This window comes from Fonticula alba (assembly GCF_000388065.1).
Source record: "Fonticula alba strain ATCC 38817 unplaced genomic scaffold supercont2.1, whole genome shotgun sequence".
NCBI lineage: Eukaryota > Rotosphaerida > Fonticulaceae > Fonticula > Fonticula alba.
In genome coordinates, this window is record NW_009242971.1 from 4,510,632 (window position 1) to 4,524,749 (window position 14,118).

At 66.7% G+C, this 14,118-nt stretch overlaps 2 protein-coding genes across 2 annotated transcripts; both read left to right on the forward strand.

The window, feature by feature from the left end:
• The first annotated feature begins 2,140 nt into the window (after window positions 1-2,140).
• On the forward strand, window positions 2,141-4,625 carry H696_00968 (hypothetical protein). The gene is made up of 4 exons (XM_009494857.1): window positions 2,141-2,329; window positions 2,419-2,629; window positions 2,830-3,869; window positions 4,069-4,625. The coding sequence occupies exons 1-4, from the start codon at window positions 2,219-2,221 to the stop codon at window positions 4,573-4,575; spliced, it is 1,869 nt and encodes a 622-aa protein (XP_009493132.1). The 5' UTR covers window positions 2,141-2,218; the 3' UTR covers window positions 4,576-4,625.
• A 1,952-nt stretch (window positions 4,626-6,577) lies between these two features.
• On the forward strand, window positions 6,578-9,730 carry H696_00969 (cell division cycle protein 48). Its single transcript, XM_009494858.1, has 4 exons — window positions 6,578-6,616; window positions 6,807-7,045; window positions 7,230-7,498; window positions 7,676-9,730. The coding sequence occupies exons 1-4, from the start codon at window positions 6,591-6,593 to the stop codon at window positions 9,698-9,700; spliced, it is 2,559 nt and encodes an 852-aa protein (XP_009493133.1). The 5' UTR covers window positions 6,578-6,590; the 3' UTR covers window positions 9,701-9,730.
• Window positions 9,731-14,118: the final 4,388 nt, after the last annotated feature.

Consider the following 14,118-nt stretch of genomic DNA (forward strand, 5'->3'; position numbering starts at 1 on the left):
GGACTGCCACAGACAAGGGCAGATGCCGAGTGGAGGGCAGAGCGTACCTCGGCCGAGCGCGCGCGCCGGGGTAACGGGACCGGGGTGGGCGGAACCGGCGGTGCTAGATCACGCAGGCCTCAACCGGCATTAGAAGGTCCGGAAGGGGCGGGAGGAGACGCCTCTCAGGGCAGCAGTCACGAACCACACACGGCCGGAGGGCGCGCTGTGTTCAAAAGGAGGTGCGGATCCGGGGGCGGCGGGGGGGGGCGTGCGGGGGTGGGGGGGGGGGGGAGGGGGGGGGGGGGGGGGGAAGAAAGAGAGAGGGAGGACCGGGCTGAAGGCACAGGGAAAGGGCTGGATATGGTTTGCGCGACAGGGGACGAGTCAGGGGAGGAGGGAGAGAGAGAGAGAGAGAAGGAGGGCGGGAAAGAGAGAAGCGGATGGAGTCGAATAGTCCGTCACTCAATCGGGCTGACTCGAGAGACAACCCCTTGAGTGTGTGTGTGTGTGTGTGTGGTTTTCCGGAGGACAGGCGCCGGACGAAGGGCCATGCATGCGGTGGTGAGCGTCGCGCCGCAGGCGAATCACCCGACAGAGGCGACTGCGAGAGGGGAAGACTCCCCAACGGTGTAGGGGGGGGGGAGGGGCATAAGCCCTCCTTCGCTCAGGGCACCAACCCCAGCCCGCTGATCGAGATCGATGGCAGGTGAGGGCCGAAGGGCCGCCCCTCGTCCCCCCCCCCGCCTGGGCACCAGGAGCCCATGGCCCTGGCGGCTCTTGGGCCAGCCCGTGCGCGCGCGCGCGCACAGGAACAAAGTTGTCCCCCCTCTCCCGCCCCCCCCTCTCCCGCCCCCCGCTGTCCCGAGCGCCAAGTCCGGACCCGGCTGCCCCCCAGGAGATCCCCAACTGCTGGGACACGATCCCCGGCCACGTCCCCGCACGCCTGCCCACTCGGAGAGCGGGACGCCTCATCATCATCCTCATCAATCATCATCATCATCATCTCTCCCGGCCAGTCACTCCCAGTGCCACAGGACGACCTCGTGGGGACATGTGGCTTCCGGCGGAGACACCGACACCCGGGCCCTGTGCCCGGCACTTCTCTGTCATCTCTCGCAACCGGGGAGGAGGGGTGTTCCCTCGCCCCCGTCGGCGCGCCGACGGTCAGGATCCCATGCAAAGACATTCGCCTTCCCTTGGACCTGGGGCGCGCGCGCGCGCGCGCGCATGCATGTACATGCCGCCTGGCCCGGGGCCGCGGGCGGCGGCGGCGGCGGCGGCGGCGGCGGCGGCAGGGGGCGGACCGGCCCTCTGTGGCCCGCCATCCCGCAATATGGTGCCAACGCATGGGCGCGGCACGAAACCGCTAGATGTCCCCCCTCGAACCGTATCCGGAGGGCCCCGGGCGGGAGGAAGGCCGGGGCGCCGCGCAGACTCCCCCAGCGCATCGGCCGGCACCCGACAGCGCGTACGAGCCGGGTGTGGCTTGGGTGGCGGAAAAAAAAACGCCAGAAACTGTCTTACGCGTCCCGTCTTCTCCACCCCGCCCTCTGGCTCCCGCTTTGCCAGGGCTCACCGCACCTACACGCACGCACACACCTCCGGTGGGAGGGGGGGGGGCTGCACCAGCGAATCACTCACCCATGATGAGTGCAGGACAGCCAGAAGGCCCTTGTGTCTCGGCTGGACTCGGTGTCGGGGGCAAGGTCCTCCCTCCGGGCCACCACTTTCCTAGAAGGACGCCCTGGGAAACAGGCCTCCTGCCGCTGGTGCCGGATGCACGCATGACACGACCCAATGGGTGTTCTTGTTTATCAGCATATGGAGGCTGGAGCTGGCTGCTGACACGCTGAGGCGTGATTGACCCATGAGGCTGCCGATCCCCGGATGCCGGCCCGCGCGGGGGGGGGGGGGGGGGGGGGGGGGGGCCGGGCGGGGGGGGGGGGGGGGGGGCCCGGGCGGGGCCGCCACGCCGGCGGACCCTTCCCCATCCCCGGGGCTCGAAAGCCGAGACTCGGCGAGGCGCACGCAGCAATCCACCACCTCCCCGCCCGCCCCACTCCGAAGGGAGGTTCAAGGGTCGGCGCCCGACTGCCGGCCGGTCGCTCCAGCGTCTTCACCCGTGTCTCCCTCGCTCTCCCCCCCCCTTATCTGTCTCTCTCTCTCTCTCTCTCTCTCCCCTACCCCTCTGCCATTTTGTCTGCTCTCCCGCCCAGCCGCATCGTCGCCAACCGAAATGACCACCACCCGTCCGATGGAGGACGTCCTCATGGACAATGAGGGCCGGCCCCTGGGCAAGAGCCGCCTCAAGGGAATCCTGCGCGGTGCCGAGCGCCTCTTGAAGAAGGTGCGTCTGGCCTCGCCCTGCCGGCCTCTCTCCCCGCCATCCCGCCCCCAAGGGTACACATGCCTTTCGTCTGCTGACCCCATGTGCAGGAGGGCCTTGATGCTGAGACGCGCGCCGCGATGGAAGCGCGTGCCCAGGCGGTCAGGGATCGCCTTGCGGCCCTCGAAGCCCAGGAGCTGGAGGCCGCCTCCGTTGCCCCGGAAGCTGTGGTCGCTGCGCCTGCCCCCTCATTCCGCAAGCGTGAGCTGACTCAGATTGAGTCGGTCCAGCTGCAGCGCTATAACATGGTCCGGTTCTTTGGTGCGTGTACTTTGTCCGCGCGTGGAGTGGAAATTAGCCCCCTCGTGCTCTTGTGTGCTTTGTTTGGTCTCTTTGGCGGTGTTCCGTCCCCCCCCCCCTCTCCCTCCTCCCCACGCAATGTGCATCTGTGACTGGCTGGCATTGGCGATGATGACGGCTCCCATCTGACAATCACAACATGGGCTTTGTTCCCTCGGCAGATCGCCAGAAGCTCATGCGCAAGCTCAAGCAGGTGACCAAGAAGCTCAAGGATGCCGGGGCGCAGGAGCGCCAGGCTCTGGAAGAGGAGCTGTTCGTTATCGAGGGAGATCTCCTGTACAACCGCTGCTTCCCGCTGGTGTACAAGTACATTGCCCTCTTCCCGACCACGCCCACCGTGGATGAGCTGGTGGTCACCGCGCGTGATGCCCTTCTGGAGCAGGCCCGGGCGGCTGCGCGGGCTGGCGCCCGGGCGCCCGGCCTGGCCCCTGGCGGCGGATGCTCTCACTGCGGTGAGAGCCCGGTTATGCGTGCTCTGGAGGCTGCCGAGCAGGCAGATCCGGCACAGGAGCCCACCCCGCCCCCGGAGGAGGGTCCGACCCTGGCCCGGTGCGCCAATTGCGGCCATGGCCGGACCGTGCACTTGCGTGTGCCGGCCAACACGGTGAAGCCGGTGCGCAATGTGTCGGCCGATGCGCAGGCCGCCCGTCGAGCCAATCGCAAGTCCCTGGCTGCGACCCTGCGCCAGGCGGCGGTCGACGCGTCGGAAGTGGACGGTGCCGATTCGGCCATGGTCGACCAGGATGTGGTGGCCCCGGTGTCGCAGCCGGTGGTCCCGCGCAAGCGCCCGGCCACCGACATGCTGGCCGCCAATGCTGCGGCACCCGCCCCCGCGGATGCCTTGGTCTCGGCGAATCCCAAGCCGACCGCCTGGAATGCGACCTCCAGCAGCGACAGTGACTCCGATGGGGAGTTTGTTTCGTGCGAGTCCGGCACCGAGGCGCTGGATGGCGATGAGGATGACAACGACGACGACGACGACGATCGGGATGAGCATGATTCCGAGGACGATGTGGATGCTCAGGACGGCGAGCTGGCCGTCGCCGAGCCATCGGCCAAGAAGCGCCGCACCGAGTCGACCGAGGAGCCAGCCCCGGCCCCGGCGGCTGCTTCTTCCTTCTTCCTGTCTGCGGCACCGGCTGCCGAGGATATCCCCCAAGAACGTGTGCAGTATTTGGTCAACTCTCACGAGCCTCAGGATGTGCGTCTTTTTTTTTTTCCCCCTCTCTTCCACCCTTTCCCCCGCCTTGGACCGGTGTCTACTGCTGCTCTGCGGCCTTTGGTTGGGCACCCACTCACCCTGCACACCTTGCGTGATCCTCCGTCGTTGCATGTGCATTTGCACTTCCATCTCTCCTCCCTCTCCGTTGCTTTCCATCGCGCACCACCCATGCACCTAGCTGATGTCCCGTCGTGAGTGGATCGGCCTCAAGCGCTCGAACCAGGTGAACCACCGCGGTGAGATCCGCAAGGGTCTGCGCTCGGGCTACCTGGCGGAGCCGGTGCTCATGCGCGAGACTCTGGACGGCAAGGCTCTCGGTGTGATGAAGGCCAGCTCGTCGGCCGCCGGTGGCCGGGGAGACCGTCGCGATGGCCGTCCCGCGTGGAAGGACCGCCCTCAGGGCGATCGCCCAGCATGGAAGGACCGCCCCCAGGGCGATCGCCCGGCATGGAAGGACCGCCCCCAGGGCGATCGCCCGGCGTGGAAGGACCGCTCGCAGCAGGGGGGGACCGACCGCCCCGATCGTCGCCAGCCGGCCAGTGGCGGCCGGCAACAGACGCGCCCCGCTGGGGGAAACAACAAGGGGGGCCATGTCTTCCGGCCGCCGATGCCAACGAACGTCAAGAAGGCCACGTTTGCCAGCATTGATCAGCCCATCGGCACACGTGTTACATTTGACGATTGAGCCACTGACACCGATCGGCTCTGTCAGCCGTAAAATACACTTGGTCGCCCTCCTCTGCGGGGTGTGGGCTGCGGGGTGGGGGCGGGGGGGGGGGGCTAAAAGAGGGGTCTCGGTTGTCTGCCTGCTGCCCGGGTCTGGGGGGGGGGGTGGGCGGAGAAGTCCCCGCTCGCCCCTTCTAATCGGGAGTCAGACGAGCCCCGAGATCGGCCCGGGGGCCGGGCACCCGGCGCGGCAGGGCTCGGAAGAGGGTGGCGCGCCTGGGCGGACAAGACAGTGAGCGGTTCCCCCCCCCCCCCCCGACCCCTCGGGCCTGGGGACGCAAGTCCCTGGACCGTGGGGGTTCTTTCGTGCAGGAAGAAAGCACCAGCATGAAGAGCGCATGCCTGCAAAGGACGGGCGCGAGGGGTACACGGCCCCGGGTCGCAAGGGGCGCGGGGGGCCGTGTGTGTGTGTGTGTGTGTGTGTGCGCGGCGAGGCAAGGGGGGGGGGGGGGGTAGAGCGATAAGGGAATGGGAAGAAAAATCAAGACGCCGGGACAGCCTGTCAAAGGACTGTGTCGTGCTGTTCCTCGGGGAGCTGCGCGGCTCTCCCCGTTCGGTCCTCCCATGCGGGGCCGAGGGGGAGCCGGAAGACCGACCCACCAGGGGCTGGGCAGTGCATGCGCGTGAGCAACAACTTGGGTGGGTCCGGTTGGGGCAGCCGCGTCTCTTGACAGCCTGAAGGAAGAGAGGGCCCCTTGCCCTCCTGCAGGGAGCCTGCATATGTGTAAGGGCGCCAATATGAAAGAGGGATTATTCGTTAGGTCACTTTAGCCGGGCCTTCTTGGTGGGGGACCCATTCCCTGCTGGCTGTGGAGGGGCTGCGGCCTGCGGCCTGTCCTCTGCCGCGGCGCGCTCCGTTGCCCATGGCATATGTTCCTCGGGGGCAAATGGTCAAGGTCCGTTGAAAGCGCCTTTTTCCCCATGGAATCCCACCGAACGGCCGTGTGACGTGTCCCGAGTCTAGGCACTAGACTGTGGAGGGGGGGGGGGGGCGTCCCGGCCGCGCCTCGGCCTCCGCACTTCAGGCAGCTCTCCGAGCCTGGAACCATCGAGTATAATTCGCTTCCGTGGGGAGGGGGGCTGACTCCGGGCAATTGACGTGGCGCGTCGGTTCGCCGGTAGACAGGCCTTCGAAGAGGGGCAGCTTAACAAGCGGTTCCCCCGGCGATCGCAGGGCAAGCCGCCGCCCCAAAGGCAGGTCGGACCCACGTCTGGATCGGGGGGGGGGAGGGGGCGGGGAATAGCGAAGACACCTGTAGTCCTGGGGGGCGGGCCGGGGTGCGTGTGTGCCATTGTGGCGCGGGGCGCGGGCGCAACGGCCGATTGCGCATGCAGTGCGCGCAGGGGGAGCCGCCCGTCTTCGGGACCGAGGTGCTGGGTAGCCAGGCTCCCTGCCCCCCCCCCCCCCCCAGACTTTGGGCTTTTCTCGCTGGCCAGCTGGGAGAAAGCCGGGACCTCGGTTATCGCACCCCTCCCCTTGTAGAGGGCCGGTGCTTGTATGTGTATGTGTGTGGGTGCGGGTGTGCGATGGTAAGCATGGGGCCGGGAGACCCGGCTCCCGGGTGTTGACATGATTGGGCTGTTCTCGCCCCCCTCCCCCAACTTCCGGCGGGGGTTGCCTGCCTCTTCCAGCGCGGCCGGGCGGTGGCGGCGGCAGGGTGTCCAACATCGCTCCCCTCTCCCCGGTTCCCCCTGGCGGCCCTCCTGGACACATCGCCGCCGCTCCCCCATTGTCCGCTGCGACTCTTCTGGAAGTACTGTGTCCGGTTAATCCAGGCTCGATCAGCCCATAATGCAAACACCCTTTTGCATTGACTCTCCCCCTCTCCGTGTCTCGAACTTGTTCGACTTCCCCCTTCCCCCTCCCCCTCCCCCTACCCCCTCCTCCCCTTCGCCTGCCCGCTGACCCGAGTCCCCGGTCCTTGCTTCACATTTCCGAAGAAAGGCCACGGTTGAAGCCCCCCCCCCCCCACCATGACCACCAACCCCGCTGTTACTCCGTGCGTTTCCGGCCTCTCCGCCATGCTCCTTGTTGTTCCCTCCCCCCCCCCCCCGTCTTCCTCCCGACCGTGGCGGGCCTTGCCTCGGCTCCCCTCGAGCCCACGCTTGCTTCTGCCTCCTCCCGGTCTCCCCCCTCCTCTCGCCCCTTTCCCAGCATGAAGCCCCCCCCCTCTGACTCGCTTCCCACAGCAAGGAGGAGGATCTGGCCACGGCTATCCTCCGGAAAAAGAGCGCCCCCAACCGCCTGATCGTCGATGAGACCGTCAAGGATGACAACTCCATCATCATCCTCAACCCCCAGACCATCGAGGAGCTGGAGCTCTTCAATGGCGACACCATCCTCGTCCGCGGCAAGAAGCGCCGCGACACGGCACTCGTTGTCATGGGCGATGAGAACTGCGAGGTCGGCAAGTGCCGCATCAACAAGGGTATGTCGCCGTTCTCCCGCGCCCGGGGTCGGGGCGGGGGGGAAAAAAAAAAGAAGGGAACCCGGCTGTCTGTTTGTGCACCCTCGAGTCTGCCTTCCTCCCGGCTGCGGATGTTGTCCCGGCACTTACCTCTCCCAATTGTGACATGCTCCCTGTCCCGCGGTCGGCCGGTGTACGTGCGCAGTTGTCCGCTCCAACCTGCGCGTTCGCCTGTCCGACATCATCTCCATCCACCCCTTCACCGATGGGATCGAGTACGCCACCAAGGTCCACATTTTGCCGATCGAGGACACCATTCAGGGTGTCACCGGCAACCTGTTCGACACCTTCCTGCGTCCGTACTTCGATGGTGCCTACCGCCCCGTGCGCAAGGGTGATCTGTTCCTCGTGCGCGCCGCCATGCGCGCGGTCGAGTTCAAGATTGTCGACTGCGAGCCGGCTCCCTACTGCATCGTGCGTGTCGTCGCTCCCCCGGGGGCCAGAGTGAATTGGCTTCCGGGGGCTGGTTTCTCCTTCGGTCTTCCCCTCCTCTCCTGGCCTGGATCTAACAGTATAGCCTCCCGCCCCCGCCCCCGCCCCTCTGCGCCCTCTCTTCTTCATCCCCGATCCTCCACCCGTCATATGTGACAGATCAATGAGTCCACCGAGATCTTCTGCGAGGGCGAGCCCATCAAGCGCGAGGAAGAGGAGGCCAACCTCAATGACATTGGCTACGATGATGTCGGTGGCTGCCGCAAGCAGATGGCCCAGATCCGCGAGCTGGTGGAGCTCCCCCTGCGCCACCCGCAGCTTTTCAAGGCCATCGGCATCAAGCCCCCTCGTGGTATCCTCCTGTACGGCCCTCCGGGTACCGGTAAGACTCTGATTGCCCGTGCGGTGGCCAATGAGACGGGTGCCTTCCTGCTGGTGATCAACGGCCCGGAGATCATGTCCAAGATGGCCGGCGAGTCGGAGTCCAACTTGCGCCGGGCCTTCGAGGAGGCCGAGAAGAATGCCCCGGCCATCATCTTCATCGATGAGATCGACTCGATTGCGCCCAAGCGCGACAAGGCCGGCGGCGAGGTCGAGCGCCGTGTGGTGTCGCAGCTGCTGACCCTCATGGATGGCCTGAAGCCGCGGTCCAATGTGGTGGTCATGGCCGCCACCAACCGGCCGAACTCCATCGATGCGGCCCTGCGGCGCTTCGGGCGCTTCGATCGCGAGGTGGACATCGGCATCCCGGATGCCACTGGTCGCCTGGAGATCCTGAACATCCACACCAAGAACATGAAGCTCAGTGACGATGTGGATCTGGTGAAGATCTCCTCCGACACCCATGGGTTTGTCGGTGCGGACTTGGCGCAGCTCTGCTCGGAGGCGGCCATGCAGCAGATCCGCGAGAAGATGGAGCTCATCGACCTGGAGGAGGACACCATCGATGCCGAGGTGCTGGCCATGCTGGCTGTCAGCATGGACAACTTCCGCCATGCGCTGACTTCCACCAACCCGTCGGCCCTTCGTGAGATGGTCATCGAGGTGCCGAATGTGTCTTGGGATGACATCGGCGGCTTGGAGATGGTCAAGCGCGAGCTCCAGGAGACCGTGCAGTACCCGGTCGAGCATCCGGAGAAGTTCACCAAGTTCGGCATGAACCCCTCCAAGGGTGTCCTCTTCTATGGGCCGCCCGGTACGGGTAAGACCCTGCTGGCCAAGGCCATTGCCAATGAGTGCCAGGCCAACTTCATTTCCATCAAGGGCCCGGAGCTGCTGACCATGTGGTTCGGCGAGTCCGAGGCCAATGTGCGGGATGTCTTTGACAAGGCCCGCGCGGCGGCTCCGTGTGTGCTCTTCTTCGACGAGTTGGATTCCATCGCCAAGGCGCGTGGCACGTCGGCCGGGGACTCCGGCGCTTCGGATCGTGTGCTGAACCAGATGCTGACCGAGATGGATGGCATGGGTGCCAAGAAGAATGTCTTCATCATTGGCGCCACCAACCGTCCGGACACCATCGACCCGGCGCTCATGCGCCCCGGGCGCCTGGACCAGCTGATTTACATCCCCCTGCCGGATGACGAGTCGCGCAAGCAGATCTTCCGCGCGGCCCTGCGCAAGTCGCCGGTGGCTCCGGATGTGGATGTGTCGGTGCTGGCGGCCGCGACGCGCGGTTTCTCCGGTGCCGATATCACGGAAATCTGCCAGCGTGCTTGTAAGTTCGCCATTCGCGAGTCGATCGAGCGTGACCGGAGCGTGTGGCTGGAGCGTCGCCGTCGGGAGGCCGAGGGTGGCAATGCCAGCGGCGATGATGCCATGGCCGTGGATGCGGACAGCGTGGCGGCCATGACCGCCGAGGAGGGCTACGAGGACCCGGTGCCGGAGATTCGTCGTGACCACTTTGAGGAGGCCATGCGCTTTGCGCGCCGGTCGGTGTCCGATGCGGACATCCGCCGCTATGAGATGTTCTCCCAGACGCTGCAGCAGTCTCGCGGCATCGGTGCTGGCGGTGGTGGCACCGGGGAGTTCCGCTTCCCGACGGGCTCGGCCGCGGCCGGTGCCGGTGCGTCGTCCGGTGGGGCCTCGGCCGCGGCGGCTCCTGCCGCTTCGGCGGGTGGCGCCCCGGCTGCCGGGTCATCCGCCGGCCACCTGGATCCGGGTGTTGATGATCTCTACAGCTCTTAAGAGCCGGTGTGTGTGTGTGTGTGCGCGCGCGCGCGTGCGCACACGCGCGGTGAGCCGCGGCGGTGAAAGCACACACATGGGCACATGTGCACGCCGCCGCCGCCGCATATGCTCAGATATGGCGGGCCATCAAGAGGCGCCTCTGCGATACCGGGGGGGGGGGGAGGGTGACCCGATGGTGATGGGGAGCATTTGCCTGGCGTCCGCTGGGTGTGCCCCCAGAGCCGCCTGGTCCTCTTTCCCTCCTGTTTCTTCCCTTCTCTCTCTCCCCTCCCTTTCGATGGCTGTGGCCCACTTTCTCCCCTTCCTCTCGTCTGTCCTGCACGGTAGAATGGATAAGAGCGAGGGGAAGGGTGTGGCCGGCTCTGCTTCTGCGCCTCTGCCGCGCCTCCGCGGCATGGGGCACCGTATGGGCCGTTCTCCATCACACTCCCTCCTGGTCCTCTTCCCGACTCTCCCCAGTCCTTTCATCGCCGCCCGCCTGCTTTCGCGCACCGCCCACATATACGCGTATGTGGCTCTTCTGCGTGCGCGAGTGTTTGTGAATCGCATTGTGTGGACGGAGCACGCGCGCACATGCCTGTCGGAGGGGGGAGAACCCTCTCGATCCATGAGCCTCCCCATTTTTCGTATGTGCGCAAATGCGTGACTCTTGTTCCCTTGTGTCCCACCTTGTGTGGCTCCCCCCCCCCCCTCTCAAATTTAAAAGCCCATTTGTTTCTTCGATCTCGCACTTGTGTGTGAGCGCGCGCGGGTGCGTCTATGCATGGGGCGGGGCGCTCTCCCTCCTTTCAGGGCATGGGCCCATTCCGGGCAGGGAATGCTGTGTGGGGGGCGAGATGGATGGGCAGGGATGGGCAGGGATGGGGGGGGGCGCCAGGCTGCAAGTTTGTTTGCTGTGAGCTCCCGTGGTAGTGGTTTCAATCACGGAAATGGTGCCTCCTTTGTGGGAAGCACAGGAGGGGGCGCGACAGAAAGGCAAAGGTTCGGTGGCGCGCAGATTGGGAGAGAGAGAGAAAGTGCTCGGCCGGGCGGTGTGCGGCAATTCCTCCGCCACAGATGCCGGTCCGGTGTTACTCATTGGATTTGCTTGCCCTTCCTTCGAGGTGTGAGTGTATGTAAATGCAAGTCCATTTTGATGCGTGCGTGTGGGGGTGTGTGTGTGTTCACAAGGAGAGGGCAGGCTAGGGTGTTGTGGCCGGGAACTTTTCGCACCCATCCGGCGTGGTGAGGCGCCAGCCGCTCGAGGAGCGGGCGTTCCAGCCTACTTCCGGCCAGATGGTAGCCCCTTTTTGCTGTGGGCCCGTCCGTCCGCCAAGGGGGTTGGCTCCTCCCGACGTGCCGTGCCAGCGAAAGGTGCCGCCAGGTCGGCCACGACCGAGCCGGGCAGTATCACCGGAATGTCAAAGCACGTGCGCACGTCTGAAATTGATCCGACCCCATCCATCAGAACCGGATACGCCCGAGTCACGCCATGGGCATGAGAAGGCAACTCCTCAGCCGTGTGTGCTCGTGATTCCGCGGCCCGCTTCGAGGTGCCGGCCATGGAGCGCCCCTGGACGAACACCAGAGGCCCCTTTTCTGACGACACGCCAATAGGGGGCTTCTCGTGGCTTCAGTAGATGCGGCTGGCGCTCGGGCCGCCGCGAGGCCGTCCCCCCATGCATTAGAGTCTCGCTGGGGAGTGTGGCGCGGAGTGTCGCTGTGCAGGAGTGCGCCAGTGTTGCGAATGCGGTCTCTTCCCGCTCGCTCGCCCGCTCGCTCTTGCTGCCTCCGGGGTTTGGCCCACGCGGCGGACTCGATTACATGTCGCCCGGCGGGCTTGAGACATCCTTCCCTAGGACCAGGTGTGGGAGCAAGTGGAGCAGGCGGACCGTGGGCCCGGCTTTGGCGCCCTCGGGCGCTGGTCTTCGGGGGGGGGGGGACGCCCAACCTCCTACCGCGGTCCCGACAATGGTAGCCCGGAGGGTGTTTTTTTTTCGCCTCTGGCCGGCCACCGGCCGGCGTTCCGAGGGCCGAGTGACGACGCGCTTGTATCGGCCTGCCGCCCTCGGGGGCCGGCGGCCCCTTCCGGGAAATGGCGCGTTCCCTGTGGAGACAAGACCAGGGTGCCCGAGTGCAGGCGGACCTCGGCCGAGTAAAAGAGTATTGACCCGCCTGAATTTGACTGCGTCGAGGGGACCCAGGGGCAGTGGGGGGGGGGACACATATATGGGCTGGGGGATTGTCTCCGTGCCGGAGACCGTGCCCGCATTCGTGGACGGGGGGGCGCCCACTTGGATGGACACCAACCGAGGGCATGTCCCCCGGGGCGCGGGGGCCGATGGACGTTCGAGCCGAGTAGGCCCCGGGAACTCGGCGAGGGGGGGCGGCGGTGCGGGGCTCGCGGCCGGGCCCCCGTGTCAGTCGAGGGGCAGCGAGGGATGCCCCTGTGCTTATGTGACGCCGGGCTGGTGGGTGACGGAGCCGACTCCTGCGTTCTCCCGAATGAGCGGGGAGGTGGTGCCGAGGGGTGGCCATGCGCCCCATCCCGGCTGCTGCACTGGGAGCCTCCTCGCGGACAGCGGCGGCACATATGCCTTGAGCATGAATGTGCGTGCCGCGTGCAGCCTGGTCGCTTGCCTTCGCCGACCCCTCACGGAGACGGAGTCCTCTTGAGGTCGGGCGCCCTCCCCGGCCCTCCGGGCAGGGGGGGGGAGGGAATTGTGCCAGGTTATGGTGTGCGCTTTCAATGCGCCGGGTGCGAGCGCGCACGCGGGAGACTCACTTAGAAGGAAAGGCGCAGCCTGGCCTGCATGCGCGCCCGACTCGGCCCGAGGGGAGGGCCGCTGGGCGTGGGGCTCTTGGGCTCTCGGAACCGGTGGAGGCTGCCCGCCAGCTGGGCAGGGGGGGGGCCCAGTCTCTCGGAGGGGGGGGGGGGGGGTGCTCACGCATGCCGGACCCCACAGCCCAGGGGCGAGGTGCTTGCGTGTTACCTCCGCCGCTGTGTGCCTCGAGGTGGCCCCGGTTCGGAGCGCGCGAACAATGGGTAATTCGCTTCCCGTCGGCCGGTCCTGGGAATAGGCTCTCACAGGGGGCAGGGGTGGGGGGGGGAAGCCGGCGCTTCCTTTGTAAACGACCCGCATGGCACCAGAGGCGCGCGCTCGTGCGCAAGCTCACGCCCCCACCAGAAACGATGGTTCTCACTCGGTGACTGGCGGCCTTCCTCGGTGAGGCCCTTTCGCGGAAGAGCCACGCACTTGGAAGGGGGCTTGCATGTGGAGCAGGTGCGTGCGCGCGGTGTCGGGGCGAGCGAGGGAGGGGGCAAGGGAGCGGGGAGACGGGGGCACCAGGGGGGGGGGGGGGCGTCTTTGGCGCACCACAAGGCCCGCAGGGGGTTCCCGGGAAAGCCCGCGGGGCTGCTGCTCCTGGAGGGACACGGGGGACGGGGGCGCGAGGAACGGCCAGCCGGTCCGCCCGGCATGGGCTTCTTTTTTATTTTTTTTTATGGACTCTCGCATACCCGCCGGCGCGGCCGCGCCTCCTGTGCCTGGTGTCTCAGCCCGGAGGTGCCGAGGGCTGGTCCTGGGCCGAAAGGCCCAAGTCTCCGACTGGCGAGACTGTGCGACGACCACCCTGTGTCCCATGCGGGCAGCGGGAACACTCTCCACCGCCCCCGGCTGCGCCGCCCCGCGGGCCATGCGCGGAGCAGGAATGCTGGCTCGTGGCTTGCGAAGGTGGCCCCTCCCCCCCTTGGGCTCCTTCTTCACCCCGGTGTGGGTGTGTGCCGAGTGTGCCGAGGTGGCTGGGGCCGCGGGGTGCTTCAAGCCGCATTGAGCATATTTCCGATGTGCTCTCTCTCTCTCTCTCTGCACGTCGGGCCAGTGTGCTTTCCTGCTGCTGCTGTCTTCGAGTTTGCAACACCCTCCCGGCTCGGCCGGAGGGTGTCGGCGTGTGGAGCTCTGTGGCGTGCGCTGTGTGCGTCGTCTGCGTGCATATGGGCGCGCGTGCGTGGATGTTTGTGTGTCCTCTGCACACGTGCATGCGGAGTTTCTCGGCAGCGGGCGAGCGCGCCGGCGGGGGGACGCGGGCAAGGGGAGGGGGGGCGAGGGGCGAATTCGTTGGGCGCTATCGTTCATCGCGCCAGGCACCGCCGAACAGCCCCTTTCGCACGGCGACCCCCCGGCCTCCCCTACATGTAGCTGCCCCCTTGGGAAGAGCGCAGCTTCAGCGGCCGATCATGAAACACCGGAGCCTCGAAGGCGGCGTCGCTCATCATGTCCCTGCCTCCTGGACCGAGTCAGCCCTTGCTGGTGGTGCCATTGGACCGCGCAGCCTTCCCTGCCTGCAGGCGGGGGGTCGTGCTGGATAGTTCCCACCACCGGCCTCGGCAGTGCGCAAGAACTCTTGGGGCGCGGGTGTGTGTGTGTGTGTGTGTG

What these genes read in the sequence shown, in the direction of transcription:
- H696_00968 (XM_009494857.1), top strand. Translation starts at nt 2,219, where the DNA reads ATGACCACCACCCGTCCGATGGAGGACGTCCTCATGGACAATGAGGGC. An exon ending in CCGAGCGCCTCTTGAAGAAG is followed by an intron (nt 2,330 to 2,418) that starts GTGCGTCTGGCC and finishes CCCCATGTGCAG; the next exon opens with GAGGGCCTTGATGCTGAGAC. An exon ending in TAACATGGTCCGGTTCTTTG is followed by an intron (nt 2,630 to 2,829) that starts GTGCGTGTACTT and finishes TTCCCTCGGCAG; the next exon opens with ATCGCCAGAAGCTCATGCGC.
- H696_00969 (XM_009494858.1), top strand. Translation starts at nt 6,591, where the DNA reads ATGACCACCAACCCCGCTGTTACTCC. An exon ending in CAAGTGCCGCATCAACAAGG is followed by an intron (nt 7,046 to 7,229) that starts GTATGTCGCCGT and finishes GTACGTGCGCAG; the next exon opens with TTGTCCGCTCCAACCTGCGC. An exon ending in AGCCGGCTCCCTACTGCATC is followed by an intron (nt 7,499 to 7,675) that starts GTGCGTGTCGTC and finishes CATATGTGACAG; the next exon opens with ATCAATGAGTCCACCGAGAT.